This window comes from Phaethon aethereus, assembly GCF_964289735.1.
Source record: "Phaethon aethereus genome assembly, chromosome: 3".
NCBI classification, from domain to species: Eukaryota; Metazoa; Chordata; class Aves; order Phaethontiformes; family Phaethontidae; genus Phaethon; species Phaethon aethereus.
Genome location: NC_138576.1, coordinates 98,185,930 through 98,204,464, shown reverse-complemented (window position 1 = coordinate 98,204,464; position 18,535 = coordinate 98,185,930). Strand labels below are relative to the sequence as shown.

At 36.5% G+C, this 18,535-nt stretch overlaps 1 protein-coding gene across 1 annotated transcript in view; it reads right to left on the bottom strand.

Moving 5' to 3' along the window:
* The window catches only part of BABAM2 (BRISC and BRCA1 A complex member 2), a gene marked incomplete at its 3' end in the record, with an annotated part of 169,350 nt that extends 151,251 nt beyond the window's left edge, over positions 1 to 18,099 (bottom strand). The window contains exons 1-2 of the mRNA XM_081997965.1: positions 17,790 to 18,099; positions 116 to 192 (exon numbers count right to left, since the gene is read on the bottom strand). Coding sequence (XP_081854091.1) covers positions 116 to 192; positions 17,790 to 17,917 — 205 coding nt within the window. The 5' untranslated portion in view covers positions 17,918 to 18,099. The remainder of the gene's footprint in view (positions 1 to 115; positions 193 to 17,789) is intronic.
* Between the last annotated feature and the right edge of the window lie 436 nt (positions 18,100 to 18,535).

Genomic DNA, 18,535 nt, shown 5'->3' with positions numbered 1-18,535 from the left:
ACACAGGTATCTCAAAACTCTTAAAATTAGTTAGACAAATGGGAAAACTTAACATGATATAGAACATTGTTACTGAAAGAAAGGCTAAGATGCATAGCAATAGTTTTTAACTTACATTTGAGTGTTTCTCCAGCATAAGGGATATGTAGCTTAAACCGATCACAGCTAGGTCCAGGGGTCAAGGATGTACAGCTAAAAGTGAAGATAAGAGAAGAATGTGCTAAGCAGTTACAGATGGTAGCAGACGCTAACATTAATCTACAGGGTACAAGTGACTGACATAGCAAAGATGTTGTGAATACTACAAATACTCATAATTTTGGGAAAGAAGAAAAGGTAGAAAAGATGCAGGAGGCCCATTCTCTTTTGATCAGCAGTTCTCACAACAGCTTGAGAAACTTTAGGATCCATACCAGCAATCTTCCTTCCCATTTTAACACAGAAGATACACACATAAAACCCCCTGGTTTGAGAGAGTTATTAGAATAACACCTATTAGTCAAAGTCATCAAATTCTCTACTTTGTATACAGTGTCGCAGGTCACAACTCTCTACCTATGCCACAGTAACATGGTTACATGTGCCCTATCCTGCCATCCAGATACCTGGGATGAATCTTAGTTTTAATATACCAACATTCAGTCATTCATTCATAACCTCTAATGTTTCCCTGTGGGGAAAAAAGCCTCCAGGTGAGAAAGTTTTAGAATCGGGTATCTGATGCTATGACAACTGAGCATGTAAGTTCATGGCATGTGACCATTTCATATGCCCTGTTTATCTGGAACACCGGAACAGCAGTTGGGTCTCACAGCCATGAGCAAGCATTTTATGAACACGAAAGTCACTGAAAAACTGTTTAGTGTCTAGGCCAGAGATGATCAACTTTTTCACACCTTTTAAGTCACGCACCAAAATCTTTGCATAACAAAGAACCAAGTATCTCAGCTGCAAAAGGAGAAACAGCAGGACAGATTGTTTCACTGGCAGGAATGGTCTCTGGAGCTCTCACCACTGTGGTCTGCTGGGCATATGACAGGTCTCAGTAGTAAAAATACTGAAAGCCCTTAGCAATTCATTCCGTATCTACAGATCCCAATAACCATTAGTCTTCCTGCCAGCCTAATATCGTTTATAGCCCCAGCACAAGAGCTACACTTGTTGCAAGTCACAGCTCAGAGATAAAGACTGGCCAACTCAACTAGACAAAACGAACAGTGAAAAGAAGGTAGACAGGTAAAATAACTTGCCTTAACTCATATAACAGATCACTGGTAGAGCTCTAGTACAAACCACTGACAATATAATGAAACAGACAACATGCTTACTGGGCCATACACACAGCCAAAAGCAAAAAGCTGGGCAGGCCAGAAAGTACAAAAATTCTGATCCTACCTTATCAGATACAACACGGTAACTCCTGCAGCTCTATCTGTCCTACCACAGAAAAGGCATCAGGGCAAATGGGGCAATGTTAATTCTCACTAACATACTCAAAATGCTACAGAGAGCCGTTTCTCTCAGATGCTGGCTCTGCAATCTCTTTTCCTCTTTACACTTGTAAGTTAAGGAAACTACGGGCACTAGCTTCAGATTGTTTTTATTCAGTGGGCTACATTTACTATTTAATCAAATTTGTGCCCACATGGCTTCATCAAAAAGAAGCAGCCACAGAACTACAGATCAGTTAGAATTAAACTTACATGAAGTTTCCACAAAACTACCAGAAAACATACACAATCCACTTGTGTGCACCTAGAATTTAACACAGATACAATTAATAGCCTACACTAATTCAACAAGAACACACTACCTTTTTTCAGTATCATTACAGAACATTAGACAACCGTCCTTACAAATAAAAGGGAAGTAACAGATGTCCTATCTTCACCATAGAAAGTTTTTTGCAATGTCTTGTGAGAGCACCATGCAAAACAATCTACAGAAACATAATTCAGATACAACTACTATCAGATGTGTGCAGAGCTGACTGGAAAGCAAGTTTCAGAATAGATTATTTCACATCTTTCTTCATCCAGGAAGAATACACTGACTGGGGTTTTTTTTCCTGGTAGACGACTACTACACAGTTCATTGAAAGACTGATGATGGAAAAGAGATTATGTTTAATAAATCTGATGATGATGCCAACATGAAGTGAATGCAGCCTGCTGGACAACAGGACCACAGCTGAAAAATGTTTTCATTTAATGGTCTGGACTACTGCTTTTTGAATTACATCTAGGTAGGGCTTAGCAAGAACAGTAAGCATCACCACCCTCACTGGGAGTAAAATCAGACTGAGAATACAAAAGATTGGAGCTCCAATGCAACAGAAACAAGAGAATATAATTTTTCCAAAGATGCTTTTTTTTTTTTTCATAGGTGAGAACAGCAAAACAGGAGTGCCCATTGTTAGGGTGTTTTAATAGCTGCCAATGAATTTAACAGCTATAGGTATGAGAGTGTTATTATCTACTTTCAAGTCATTTCTAAGGCTTACATCACATAAGGCCAATTCTAGGAAGCATACAAAAAAAGCAACACAAAACAAATCCTTTGCAAGTTCCAAAATACCTCTGCAACATCAGTTAATATTTAATGGAAGTTTCTTTCGAAGTATCACAGGTCACAATCTGAGGCACATTTTTCAAATACCATCAGAATAACATCGTTGTTAGCTTTTCAAGAGACACAAAAATTTCTTATCCTGCAAATACCCTACAATCTTTTCTTTTAGCACAATGGGCCATTTGGAATTACTTCGGGAAAGTATAATATTCTTTAACATTAAAATAAAAGCCTGCTTTAATGGTAAATGTCCCTAAAAACAATACTAACTATTTCTCCTTATGGATTATTATACTCCACTAGAGATGTTTTTAATTTTATTGTCTAGAAGTGATGGAAAGTGACAGTATTCACAGCGTTGGTTGGTTTTTTTGCCAAATTACTCTGGCTAGGCTGCGCAAGAGACTTCAATAACCACAATACACTAAGCAACCAAGCAAAAAATCTTATGTACGCCCATTTCAAAGAAAGCAGTTACTTTTTAGTACAAACAGTAAAAGAACAAAACTCCTAAGGCAAATCAAAACTTTAGTACATCTAGCAGTCTACATGTGACCTTATTTCAGCAGAAAGCCACAGATAATGGCCTGGCTATGGACATCATCTCCTGCTTGAATTTCCTTAACACATAGAACCGCTCATAATTACTAACGTGCCCGACCTAGAAGCTTGGCCTCTATCCTCTCCAAAATGTAAGATATCACATTTGCTGATCCTTTTACTTAACATGGTCCACACAAAAGTCACGCTGAAAAGGAATGACATATAACAAGGTCCTTTAAAGATTATTTTTGTTGTCCTATGTTCACGGGGAACTGACAGATAGAACAGTAATATCTGGTGTTGAAAATTAATTTCAGAAGCTGACTCCACCTCATGATGAATAGATGTGCTATCTCCCTCTTTGTTATAAATTTAATACAAAAATATTACACTGGTTTGCATACCTTCATCTAAATAGACAGTATTTTACATAGGAAAGACATGGAAGCAAGAATTAATGCTCTGATGCTCAAAGCAGTGATATGAATTAGTCTTCATAAAATGATTAATACTATACCACAAGATCTCCCACAATGGTTTCCCTACTAAAATATCAAAGAATCATCAGCTTGACAAGTTTCAGGGACAAAGGAATATGCTTGCATGTATTGCTTAAAACCATGCTGCCCTATTCAAAGGGGCTGTGTTGAGACCTATAGCTGGAATCTGGTAGATGGAATCAAATATACAAGAAACCATATCTGCTGAGAAAAAAAAAAGTTTGTATTCAGCTTTTAGCTATGTTCCCTGAGCAAGCACAGCAAATGAAACTTGAGTTGAGATACATTACATCCTTATAAAATATGTATTCCAACTAGGAGACAAGTAGAACATTCCTTTGTTGAGTGTTTGATGCATCTTGCAGTGGGGTTGCCTTGTGGCCTGTTGGGAAAAGGTTTCTCTCACAGTAAATAAAACACACATAAATTATAACAGTTCATATTGAAAGAAAAAAGTTAATGTCAGCACCAGATGCTTAGTTAGACGTGCTCAGAATTCTTTACCAGCCACAAAAGGGAACAGGAAAGATCACCCAAAAGAAAAAAAAAATGAGGGGTGGTGTATAAAAATAAATAAATTGGAAAAGTCACTCCATTTTGCTGCTTGGAACAAGGCACCAGCCTATAATGATAGGCAGAGTAGAAGGTATTTTTCTGAAAAATTAATACTTCTTCCCAGAGTATTCTAAAAGCACCTAGAAAGGCAGTTCTAGCTGAGCTTAAGATTTTCTCTTATACCAATGTATTTCTAATTGACTATTTATAACTTTTTCTGTTTTTAAGCTGATGTGTTTAAGCTGAAAAAGAAATATTCCCTTTCCTTCTGAGCTACTTTGATATTTTACAGGATTGAAGCCATGATGATACAAAGTACTGTGACAGCCCTAGATTTCAACATGGTCCTCCTATCAGCTAGTCTCCTACAACCATCACTTGACAGTATTTCAAAGACAAGCAGTTTTAAATTATCTGGGCTCTGGTAAATTTTATCCAAAAATAAGTTCTGTGCCAGCTGAAGGGGTCACAACAAAAAAAGAGCTCAACTGTTTACCACCTTAATCCTCAAAGTATGAAGATGAGTGGATATCCTATCCAAAGAATTAAAAAAAAAAAAAAAAGCCCAAAACCACCAACACTGCCCCCCAAACCCACTTCTTTATAACCTAAAATTGTAATTTGAGTCTCATTTTTTATACCACTCCTAAAAATTTGCTGCTTTAGAGCCATATAAATCCATGGCAAACACCCAGAAATGCCAACGAAGTACAACAGCTCAACTGAAAAATACAATCTCCTTTTTATTCCTTATTTTTTAATTATTGGTACAGGCGTATGTCCCAATATTCAGGTCTGATTTATTTGATTACTATCAAATTTCTTGACTACAAAAGGTATGCAATGTGTTCAGCCATTCAAGTCTGTCTCAGATCATTCAGAAGCTTTGCCACCTTTTCCATCTGAAGAGAGAATCACAGAATCATTAGGTTGGAAAAGACCTTTAAGATCAAGTCCAACCATCAACCCAACACCACCATGCCCACTAAACCATGTCCTGAAGTGCCACAAATCATCAGTGAATTTTACTGTACAATAGCAAAATAAATTAGACTAAGAATTTTAGTGACTGTCATTTCAGGAACTTAATATTGAGACTGCTTAATCTGAATAGCCAGAGGTGCAAAATTCTTTAATCTCATGATCCTTAGGCTGCTGCATTTGCTGTTCTTGAGGATCAGTACTTTTTGAATAACAGACAACTTTTTTTGCTCACCAGGCTGTTGATGTAAAAGCCAAGAAAGCTTCACACAGCATTAGAGATACTGTGATGGAGAACGTTAACAAAAAAACACACACACAAATCAAAAGAGCAACACCACAAAGGAAGTTCTGAGCACTAGCTATATTCCCAACCCTTCCCAGCTCTAATATACCTTGTATGGGTTTCTAATTGCTCCTATATATGTCTTACAAAGATACTGTTAGGGAAAAAGGAGGCAAAGTTCCTTTCATAATACAAGAGAAAATTAGTATTATTTTAGTAATGATGAGACACAATTCAGTCAGGGATTTAGAGGCTGAAGGTTTTCTCAGCAAAAGTCAAATATAATTCAGAGGCAAAGACAGGTAAATCCCTTGTTACTAATAAGAGGCAGCAAACTCAAAACTCCACCCAAAACTCTTATTGTGGCATTTGCCAAGAAAATCACCTTAATGTTAAACTCAAGTAGAACAGCCTTTGTCAATGCCTTTAGATTCTTCTTTCCTCCCATTTTTGTAGATGGAAATCTGCTCTGCTGTTGCTTGAAGACACAATATTTTATCCCATTTCATTAAGAATTAATTGCAGCATTCACAATAGATGGGTAGGTAAGAATAATTAAAGTGTATAGAGGGGGAAGAAGAGTGGAAGGAAGGCCAGTAGGCAACAGGTTTTTTGCAGGGATCAGGAAACAGGAATATAGTGAAAATCACACTTTAGAGAGCTGACGCTGATGGTGAAAACCTGTATCATACTGCACCTCCCTACAACAGTGCACAAAGCTTTACAGGCTCATGAGGCCTGAAAATACACAAGAGTAGTACTGAGCAGCTGCTACTAAAAACCAACAGATCCAACCAAAATTCTGTTAATCAGGCAAAATTTGACATGGGAGAGATAGTCTAGTGAACCAGTTTTCATCTTTAGTTCCCCTTCTTTATACAGACGTGTATTACCTATGAGAGAGGGACTTGCGCTTAAAAGATAAAGACACATACCACTGCTTTTGGGAAATAAAAATCCAGTTACATTTAGAGTGATTGCTTCTTACATACATATTTTAATTAAAATAATTAAAATGTGAAAACCAATTCATAATTATTCCAAAGAACTTTCCAATAGGTAAACCCACTGTTTTCATAAAACTCCTTTGTACCCTAGCTGGTTTCTTCAAATTTAGTAAAAATTAAACTATACACAAAGACTGCTTTTGGTATTGCAATAAGGATGATGTTGGTTCTGAATGGATGTTAGTATGCATGATATTCTAAAACTGCAACAGCATTTCAGTGCATAGTTATCAACTGGGAAATTCCAAGGTGTCTCCAGATGCGTCAACTATATTCTAACAAAACCTTCATCTACTCCAAGTGCTGATTTTCCTATACGTAGCTATTTATGTTTTTTTGTATGAATTTTATTGTACTAATGGGAACTTTCAGAAAGGAGTGGGATGGTAGGCAGAACACATACCCTAGGAAAACAACCCCTCACTTCCCTTCTGCACCCATGGGCAGATTTGCATTTTTTCAAAAATAAAGTTCAAATAACTATTTAAAATTAAATCAGCTGCCAGCAACCTGCTTTCACTAGCAATGCTATGCAAAAGAATCTAATAACTACTGTCATTAGTAAAACAAATATAGCAGCTGTATCTTAACAGAAAATGTAGATTTCCTTAGTATAAGTGAGAGTTCGCCAAAGTAGATATTGCAGGTGGGGAGAGCTCTGGGCCTGCTTCTAGAACTGCAAATCTCCTTCCTATCTGCCCCGATCTTGTGGCAGGTGTCCTGCAACCTCCCGAAGTATGGCTGCCTCTGCTGGAGGCAGACATTCAGCCCAGCCTCTACAGGGGAAACAGAGGAAGCACACACATATTTGCCAATCGTCTCAGAGAACTTCTACATTAAATGAAAGCACATACAAACCCCACACGATTGTGGGTTTTTTTCAGCATCACAAGCTCTCTGTTTATTTAGCCTCAGAAGGCTGATTTCAGAACAGCTCTTTTCCAGTCACAACAGTAGGATGGGTTGGAAAAGGCCACCACAAAAAGGAATATGAAGACAGATCTGATAACCAGCACCACATCTAATATACTTGCAAGTGTACTTGAAAAAATAGCTCTGAGGAACAGACTATCTCAGAAGTTTCCATTTGTAAAATCCCTACAGTTTAGGGTGGGAGCTCATTATTATTTGGTCTCCAGGAGCTAGTCATGACAGGCATTAAGAAAAATTAACAACTGACAAAGGAAAGCTTTCAACAAAACATGCTTTACAAACATGCTTTAGAAACATCCTTTATAATCAACCTGATTACCTTTGTAAACAAGGTCTTTTATACATACAGGTAATTGCCTGTAACTCCCTTTAAAAACTAAACATGGTGCAAATACACCCCCCCCCCCCAAAAAGAATAAAATAGAAACAGAAAATGGAAATTTTAAGAAAGGAGTGATTGAAAAATGAACAGAAACAAGAAAATTGGAATGGGATAACACTCATAATGCACACTCCAGTAGACTATGTTTTGGTAAATAAACTAATGAATTCACAGTCTCATAAACTTCCTTTCTGTCACACATTCAGGCAAGGAAAAGACACTACTTCATTATATTTTAAGACCAGCTGTACTCCAAATCTTTGTAACTCATAAGCAAAGTTTTAGAGAAGAGTATGAGGGAGCAGCAGATGCATCCTTTGGATTTACTTCATCTCCTCCTCCTCCTGTCGGATTCAAAGTCCTGTTTCATATTTTCTTAACTGCCATTTGATTAAGTATTACTTTGTAATGAGTTAGAACCTAATAATCTTTCATATTCTATGTCTACTGTTCACTAATGTGAATTCAATTTCTGAAGAAAGAAAAAAATCAGATGAGGAACATTTTTGCTTTTAGATTACTCTTAGAAGAGAACCAGTCTTCACCAAGTATGAAATTACAGTCTACGACCTGGAGTTTCAGATCCTTTCAGTGTTCACAGAAAGAGCATATTCATACAGAAAGTCACACAAGCTAAGCTATTATAAACATAAGATTTAGTAAGTCATTTAGCATTTCTGCCAGTACCACCTGTAGTAGCCATAAAGACTCCCAACTTATTTTCTAAGTAATTTATTTCACACCATAGAACTGTTTGATTTATTGGAAAATGCAATGAATTGGTATCAGGAAAAAATATAAAGACTAAAAGCATAGTCCATGTTTTCCCACTTTAACAAACTAACTAAATAGTATTAGGAGGCGTCCAGTGATCCTATGTGTTTTCATATTTCCTTCCAATTGCAGATTATTAGAGCTTTCTGGTCACGGATCTCTAATTATTTGATTTCCTAATCTTATAAACTCTCCGAAGAAATTTATGTTAATACAACAACCACAGATTCAGTTCTTTGGATATAAAAGTTAGACCAAGCAAGGATCACCACATTTTGTACATGACTCCATAGCTTTCTGTTGCACATACATTCAAAAGGGTAACTTCAAATTCTATATATTCATATAAAATACTACAGAACTGGAGACACAGCAGAAAGCCTATGAAGAGATAACACCACAAAAAAATAGCAATAGTTCTTTTACTTCTAGCATTATTTTAGATTAATTACAACATTACAGATATGCAATAGACTAACAAGACATGAAAATCCTAGCCATATACAAAATTACAACAGATAACGCTATGGAACTACACCTGCAGCAAACAAGCCCCACATAGCTGCATATTACATCTTCTCCACAATCTGGCTCAAGAATCTCACCTCTCCTTGTCTTTAACTTCTCATTCTCATATTAATTCCCACAGTTCATGGCCACCTTAATTGTGCTAATACTATTTTCAAGGCTACACTATAAAGCATAAAATTAGTCATCACTCTCTCCATGGTCACATTTAACTGTATCTAAAGAAAGCAGTTCCATGTACCCTCTTCTTGGTGACAGTTAAAAAAATCCTCTTCTCCCCTGCAAATACTTGTTCTTGCCCTCACAATCCAGTTCACTGTTTTCTCCCAGCATCACAGTAGGAGCTAGACCTGGCTCATGCCTTAGCAGTCTCACAGGCACAGAAGAGCAAGTAGGACCTCCTGCAAGGACAAGACTACTTACAAGAGGAGTCACTTTTTGATCCCAGTGAAAAAAGGGCCCAGTCTACTCAAAGTTCCTATAACTTTGTGTCTTCAAGACATCGCAAATGCCTTGACCTGTCTTTATGACACTTCCAGTACCTCACCTACACCATCAAGTTCAACTCCCTCCTGCATCTGTCTAAATAAAACTGAATTTTGCCTATATGCAACAGCTTAAAACTAAAATAAAAACTTACATGGAAGATATTATACCACTTGAAAACTCCAAGAAAATGATTTCTTTTAAGTGTCTTCATTGCCTGTAACTGGTTTGCAGTTAGGCTGAAATCGTATCACTTTTACAACAGTTAAGTTACGGCTTATGCCTATGATTTCTGGCAGCCTGAAAAACAGGACAGATAGTCAACGATCTGTTAGTTAAAAAATTTCTCATTATGGAAGAATTCTTAGCAAAGAACACGAAACATTGCATTATTCCCCTCCCCCCCCAAATTAAAAAAATCCACGTCTGAAGTGCACAACAAATTGTAAACCAACTTACTCAACAGATTGAAACCAACATTCTAGAAGCAGAGGTAGAAAACAGAGAAAGAAATAATTTAAAGTGGGAGACATTTTGAAAGGTCACTGGTAACCCTAATTATAAACAAGAATAATCCAAACAAATTTTTCTGTTGAACAAAGAACTGACCATCAAAAACAGAGCAACAGGTACTCTGTCACATGTTTGATCTAAAAATACTATTTCAGTGATGCATAGGAATCTGGAGGTTTTCAGCAAAATATAACTTTAGATGGTTTTATATTTGGATTTTTTTGCCTCTTCTCCAAAATGGAATTCTGCAATTTCCTTTAATTAACTAAATTTCATTGGGATTCTTTTATCATTCAATAATAAAAATACTCAGTCCTAGTGGTCTAATTTTATTCTTCCAGCCATATACCACAGATTACAAAGAACCTGTGACCTACACCGCAGAGCAGTTTGCTTCAAACATACCAATTCCCTTCTCTCAGGAAAGCCAAAATGAATACGTTCCCTTTTATCAACTTTTACTTTTCTGTAGATTACTTAGGAAGTTTACCTTTACCTCAAGGACTGAATTCAACACCTTCAATAAAAATATCAATTTCAAGAGCAAACAAATCTCTGTTCACTTCTACATGCAGCTCTAAGTATTCTTTTCAGATGCTCACTTCCAGTTAGATAATAGTTGCTTCAAGGTACGTCTACACTGTGCCAAGTAAATACCTAAGCTAAGTATATCAAGAAACAGAATAAAATAACTCAGGCATAGCACTGCATTGGTGTGGTTATTCTGTTTCCAGTTGAATTTGAGGTCTTAAACCTACACTACAAATTCAGTGCTGGACAGAGTTACTTGAAGGGTCAGAAAAATTCATTTCTCCATCGGTCAGAAGAAAAAGCATCACAACTGATGGCTCAAGAGATCCCAAAGCATTTATAAGGGTGCATTTAAAAGGGCAGCAATAGAGAAACGTCAATAAGTCCCAACAAGAGAGACTTTTAGGACAACGAAACGTCCCTTTGAAAATTGTTACACAAACTTACATAGTGATCAATACACCGTAAGAAAAGGCCTGTACCGTTTTTGATTTCCCACAGTTAGAAAACAGTGTACAGATTCTGTTTTCAAAAATTAATGGTTTGCTTCCTTTATTATCACTGACTCACTGAAGTAGTTCACAGAAGTATTCCGATCGATTTCTGTTGGCTGAAATACAAACGTGGCAGAATCAGATCTTCAACACTGTCACATACCAGTCTGTCAAGATCAAGCCTCTGATCATCTCCTGTGCTTTTAAAGCCCCTAAACTCATCAGACAATGACTGCAACAAACAGGCTAAAGCAAAAAAATCATATTTTTTTGCTTCAGCTTCATTACAAGTGTACATTAGCTATTTAATGTCATGCCATGTACGTGTATACGGTATGAGAGAGTCAGGCATACATGAAGTGTAATTGCATAGGTAAGGCTGGAAGAATTTACCGACCAGCTATCCAGGAATATATTCTTCTCTACTCAGCAGAAGAATAAAAAAATAAAAAAAATTAAAAGCCTGTTGTTCTCAGCTTTTCTGGTGAAATGTAATATGCATCCAAGAACCATGGTATGCTAGACATCTGTCCAGCCTACATTAAACAAATGCTGCATCTGTGTGATGCAAGGGTTTGGAAAAGGGGGAGAAACTGGACCAAGTGCCCAATTATTTTTAACTATCGTTACAACAAAAAAGACAGTCTTAGGAATTTTTTCTCCTCCAGTGAAGACGACAGTCACCTGTTACAAAAGAGACCTGACAATGTATTAACATAAGCCCCAGCTTTCAAGAAGTATTCAATAAGTTACCAAGGCACAGATAGCCAAAAAATAACTTTTAAATACCTTGCTAAGGTGCATCTTTCCAACTGTATTTGGCACATATATTAGTACTACATCATGTGAAGCTCGCTTTAAACAAATTAGAAAAGAAACAGTTGGCACCTGTATTCAAATAGTTTCTTCTCATTTTTATTAAAGCTTAAACCATTATTCATTTTTTCAAGGTCAGACAAGAGGAAGTCACTCACTGCCCCAGTCTAAAACTACCAGCAAAGATATACTGTGCAGTATTTAAATTGAACAAATCTTAGGAAAATGTATGTAGTCTTCCAAACTAGAGCCCAAGCTACTGCAATTATCTAATACTACCTTTACTTTCTGAAATCCTTTCTTTACTCATAGCACTTGAAACTGACAAATACACACTTTTTTTCTGAACAACTTCAAGCACCTTGTTTACAACTGGTGTAAAAAAATGCCAAACTTTGTGGAGAATATTTACAAAACCCTTACCCAACCTATGCACTACACTTAGATCTTTATCAAACAGACATTTTGCCTTTGTTTTTACAACGTTCAGAACCAAATGCAGGAGAGCACAATCTCGGAGACAGTCAGTCTTTTTGCACCAACACAGAAAAATTGCTGTTTGAAGTTCCAAGAGCTGCTCCACAGCAACAACTCTCTCACATTGTCCCATCAGAGCTTCAGCCTGTTAAATTTTGCCTCAGTGGCAATAAGCTACTAGTAATAAGATTCTTTGTAGAGAAGAAATACATTTATTATCAGAACCTGGAAAGAAACTACCTACTCTGTGGAAAAGTAATAGTTTATGACTTATCCAATATAGCAGTAAAGGACTCATAAGACCACACCTCTCCTAGAAATTGCCATATCCCTTCAAGTAAGCTTTTTACCCAGAACATTTTTTTTTAAACAGCTTTTCATAGTAATTGTGTAGAAGAGTCAGACTTGTTAAACTTCATACATAAACAAAATGCATGTTAAAAACCCATACCTATGGATATCAATATGAATCATAGAATGTGAACTTTCCTCAAGTAACTGAAGTAGAATCTATTTAATCAAAAGCAAAAGATCAAGCAAAAGCTTTAAATAACCGCTACAGTATTATAATAGTATTTCACAGTTAAAAAACAACATTATTTCATGAAATACTCACATAAAGTGCATATTTACTTTAAAAAGGGAAATGCCCAAAAGAAAAGGAAATACCAAGCATATTGCAGTCTACTTGATAAAACAAAAAAGTAAATCATCACTGCTCACTAGGAAGCAGAGCAATGAAGTTATAAATATCTTATTACAGCTTGATAGTAAATTTGTATGTTAAAGTTTACTCCAGACAGCACTACCTTCTTTTCACCACTCTTCATATAGGTTTCTTTCAGGAACGCAACTAATCGTAAACATAGCTCAGTATCAAGCAAAGACAGAGAAATCAACAGTGAATCAGACAGGTGCAAAGAACAAAATACCAACATGGTTTACTACAAACTAGTTACATAAAAACTCCACAATTAATTAATTCCTTACAAATATGGAATAGTATAACCAAACATGTATTAAATTTAAAATTTTGTTATGAGTGGATATGAAAAAATATAATTTTAATATATGCAACTTTAAATCATTGTATTCATTTTGAAATTCTGCCTGGTGCAACACATCGAAGTAATTTAAAAAACAAAATAAAGTTCCTTGAGTAAGAATAGGCTTGTGGCATAATTTGAAGCTCAAGCATGGGACCTGATGAACAGCTGTAGGGGGAGGGGAAAAAAAAAAAAAAAAAAAGAGTTCTCAAAGGCAATGACCACCACAGATACGTTTTTTGCTATTGTAATACACCATAGGAAAAGCAGCAGCCTCTTAAATAATTGGATTCTGCATTATACAGTAATTAAAAACACTTCACATAAGAAAATGTCCTCTATTTCTAAACCTACCTATTAATCACTTTTCCCTGTTCAACACCTTTCCCATGATTACATGTATAAATGCTAAGAAAAATGCCTTAGCCACAATTCATTTGGTTATGAGTAGAGTATATTTTAATATCTAATTAAGATGGGTCATTATTTCAAAGAGATACCACTAGAGATTAACTGAATGATACAATATATGGCATTGACTCAATTGGCAGCAGTATTTTCTTTAGGTCTAGAACATGGTAATATACTATGCAAGAGTTAAAATGCTTTGAACCACTCTGTCATCTCAAAGAATGTCTTTTATTAATGCAACAGAGATGCTTGCCAGGGTTTTCTTATCACCAGAATCAGTGGTGCTAAAGGTGCTATATTTCAGATGCAACTTAACATGCAGGTCTATTTTTGTTCACTGTGGAGCCCTTTTTACAAGAAAGCAGGTAATAGCTCTGCAGACTTGACTACCTAACTTTTTATTAATATCTGTTTCCTTCCTGTCATGCCATATTGTTGAGCTCAGTTCAGGGGTACTCACATTTCTTTACTCACTCTGCATCAGCAGTGGCCATATAATTCCTATAAATAGGACTTGGTCCTGAAGGTCCTACTCATAGATGTAAATGTATGTAAGTGTCTGATGAGACTGGTACTGTCTAATAAGTTTGTAAAACACACAGACATTATGGAAATGTAACGTATCATTATAAAACATTTACATACTTAAAGACTGCAAAACAATAGGATTTCCTTACAATGACATACTTCCCTCCCATACTCACAAGCAAAGCAAATTAACATATCAGCATACTTCATACTTTTAATCTAACATCAGCTCTTTAATACAGTTTATAAAACACAACAAAACTAAGTAGCCTATCTTAGCAATTAAGGTAGAACAAGTGCAAACTGAGTTCCTTACTCAAACCATCTGACATATGGATTGACTTTTCAAATAATTAAAGGCTTAATATGCTTGCCATTTACAAAATCAACTGACTTGATAGGCTATAGACCTGGAACTTGATCTTGCACTGGTAAAGTAAAAGGGAAATTCCTTCCACTTTTGAATTCAAAATGTCAAAACCAAGGCTCTGAATGGTCAAGGCCTTGGAGATAGTACTGTATTCAGTATGTTACCACTATTCCCTGTTAACCACAGCTCCAGCTTCCAAAACCTAAGAACTGAGAATAGATGGATCTTCAGTTTGTACATTTTGTTTTGTTATACATTCTAAAGCACTGTTTCATCAGGGAAGCAGACTAAATACAGTAACCCCTACTTTTCTATCAGAATAACAGTGTGGTACATGACAGTGGAGCAGCCTTGCAGCTCCTCCCCTTGACCCAGCAGCTTCACGATGCTTCTGTTTTCAAAGTTAAGGTGATCATCCCAATAGTGATTAAGTATTTTAGCATCTTAAAGTTTATAGTAAAATTGTGTTTATTTTATTCTTTAAAAACTTCCACAAAACACACCAGAGCCTAAAATATTTGTACGTTCTGTAATAAACTCAAGCTAGGCATAGAAATGTGTTTACAGCCCCTTTCATGTGTCAGTAACAGTACAATCACTATGCAAAAGCAGAGTTTCTGAATTGATAGTACTTACATATGGTCATGTTCATTTGAGATCAAGAACTGCTTTTTATTTAACTTCAAACATTTAATCTAGTACTTCTTCCTCACCTTCCTGTTCCACTTTAAGTTTAAAGCCTGATTCAGCCCCACTGAAACTGAAGAGAGTTTTGCAATTAATGTCCTGAACCACATCCCCATTACTCTAACAACTGTTCTCATTTTCCTCCATGTATGTCCAACCTCTATGGCCTTATACTTCTGTTTCTTATGCAGATATCACCTACACTTGCCTCTGCCTGCTATTTCCTCAGCATTGTCATTTCTCTCTTTAAAAAAGCTGAACGAAAGTGAAAGTATACAGGGGTTTGAATAATCTCGTGATGCAAGGATGGGGGAGGAGAGTAGACCAATGGTTTTCAATCTATTCTTGGACTCTTAGAGCCCTACAGTTTTCCTTTAAAGGCAATATCCAGCAACAAATGTAAATCTACTGACAATAGGGTTGGTTGGGGATTTAGTTATTAATCAACTGAGATGGGCCTCACAAAGGTCTGTGGAGTCGCAAAGGCCCTTATATCAAAGGCTAAAGACCACTGAACTAGATCTTGAGTTATAGAAGGGGCTTCTCTGTAGTTCTGTGATATAACTTAACATCTTATGTTAAGTAATTTTACACTGTTTACCTGTGCAGCAACACCATAAAGCACTAAATCACAAAGAACTTTGTATTTCCGCACTGATGCGTAAATTTAAAATTTTCTATTATACATAAGCTAACAACGATTTATTTGTAACAAACAACAAAAATCTTTCCTAAAACCCAGATATGGGACAACCTCTGTCTTTTACTGTAGGCTCCACGTTCAACACAGTTACTATACAGTTTGAATCACTAGGTTTGGTTGACAGGTGCAGCTGGGTGCAGTTTTTAGTTTTTTTAAGAATAAATTCTTGGAACATATTCAGGATTTACCAAAGCAAATTCAAGATCTTTTCAGTAAGATCACTGGCTGAGAACTTTAGATACTTACTAAAACACTTCTGGGAAGAGTCAGCTAGAAAACACCACTCTGTATTATTTTGATCTATTAGTTTCAAGGCAGGCACCATAAGCATTCAGTGGGCAGAAAGCAAAATCCTTATCTACCTCACAACAAGCTGATACCTTCACTACCAGACTACAGCAGTGTTTTCCCTCTACCTTTTTTTTTGTATTTCCTTGTCTCAGGTTCAATAGGAGAAATGCAAGATAGCTCCCATCTTAGCCTTCCTAGAAGACTAGTTCAAGGGAAAGCAAGGTCTAGCATGAAATGAGAGCAGCATAACTGCTCAGCATGTCTTACACAACTTGCAAGCCTAAATGCCAAGGCAGACAACACTAATAAAAAAAGTTAGAGCTTCTTACACCTCCAAGTAAATCTGTATTCTGTCACAGCACCTTACAGGGAGGGAATAGTTCCTTTCAAACTAACCCTAGAAATCACACCTCATTCCTGAAAAGGCATTGTAACTACCAAAAAAGTACATCCCAATCTCTCCATGAAACCATAATAAAGCAGCCTATAGAAGCATATTAAGCAAAATTTTCAGCAAAACTAAATTTTAAACAACCGTGATCTATGGTGGTTCTCAAGATCTATTGGCTTATGCTATCATTCAAAATCATACACAAAGCAGTAGTGGTGATTTAGACACCTTAAGCTAAGAACTCCAGTATCAAATGAATACCTGAATCAGGGATGCCATTAAGATGCCCAACTCTAAAAACAATAAAGTAATTTCTGACACATCTCATCTTAAGTATTCTTTTATCAGCCCCCTTGGGAGTCTCTCCTCTCTGCGCAATGCCTCTACTTTTAGCACTTCTATTCCCCCATGTATTATTCACAGAGGTTACACACCAGAGTCCCTTTGCACATGTGGATCCCAAACTTTATTACTATCTGAAAACCATCACGAACCCTTCTGGAATAAAAATAAAAGGAGCTGCTTGGCCTATTTCAAACACTTGGCCCTAGAGCCACTTGATGCACTTTGATTTTGAAGGAGGTCAGATAAAGGAAAAGTTAACTTTTTTCTTATTTAGCATATTCATGACTACAGGTAGAGGTCACACAAATTTATCTTCAAGTTTTTAATTTACAGGAAAGATCCAGTAAGCAATCGATAAACAACAGGAAAAAGTGTTGATAACTATCTCACTGATGAAAAACAGCACTATCAAGTGGCAGCGATTAAAGTGTTCTAACAAGATTATTATTGCCAACAGTATGACAAATTAAGTCTCTCAGACCACAAAATGGTAGTAAGAAAAAAAATAATCCAGCTAGTATGTCAGCTCCAGATACATCGGAAATGCTTAAATATACATGAAACTAGTAAAATTCATCCCTGAAAAGACATCTTAACTGTGAGGGCCTGGGTATTCTTTTTGGATGAGGAACTCACTTACCCAGATTTCAAGTCTGTAATCCGTAAACAGTTAGTAGCATCCAGTCCTACTTTTCCATTTCTGACCACACTGGAAATGAAGGGTGAGAGTGCCGGAGAAATTCTGTTCAAGGCCACTTCAGGTGACATTTTAGTATGTTCTGCTTTCCTTTTGTCTTGAGCTGCACAGGGATGGTAAGGGGGGGGAAAAAATATCAAAAAATATCCTACTTATTTGATGTAAATTCAGAGGCACTCAGCAAACATCAAAGGAAAACAGCTAAGCACACAAGCAATCAAGAATGTAGAGTAACTGAAGTGTGCACAGGTTTAGAAAGAAAAAATAAACGCAGGTAATTTTTTTTCCTACCTTTGCAACATTCAATGAAGCCCATTTATTCAATGTTAACATAAAAAAAAGACTTATGTCCTAGGCTCCTTTAATTAAGATCCTATCCCTCTGAGAAATAAAATTGAGAACCATTCTGACACTTCGCAGCCTAGCCCTTCTTGCAAGCATTTCCACTGGGAGTCTATAATTGACAAGCCACATTTGTTCTGCTTCCACTGGAATCAATGGGAGTTACATTACTGATTGCAATGGGACCAAGGGTTTGATTATCTCTCCATTTTCTCATTTGTAATTTCTAATACCACTAGTGTAGCCATAGTCAGTATTACTTTTACATTACTACATTAGGTATCTATTTACAGCATTTCATGATGCCTTTTAAAGGCCAACAGTGCTTTTCTTTCAGCAGTATCACC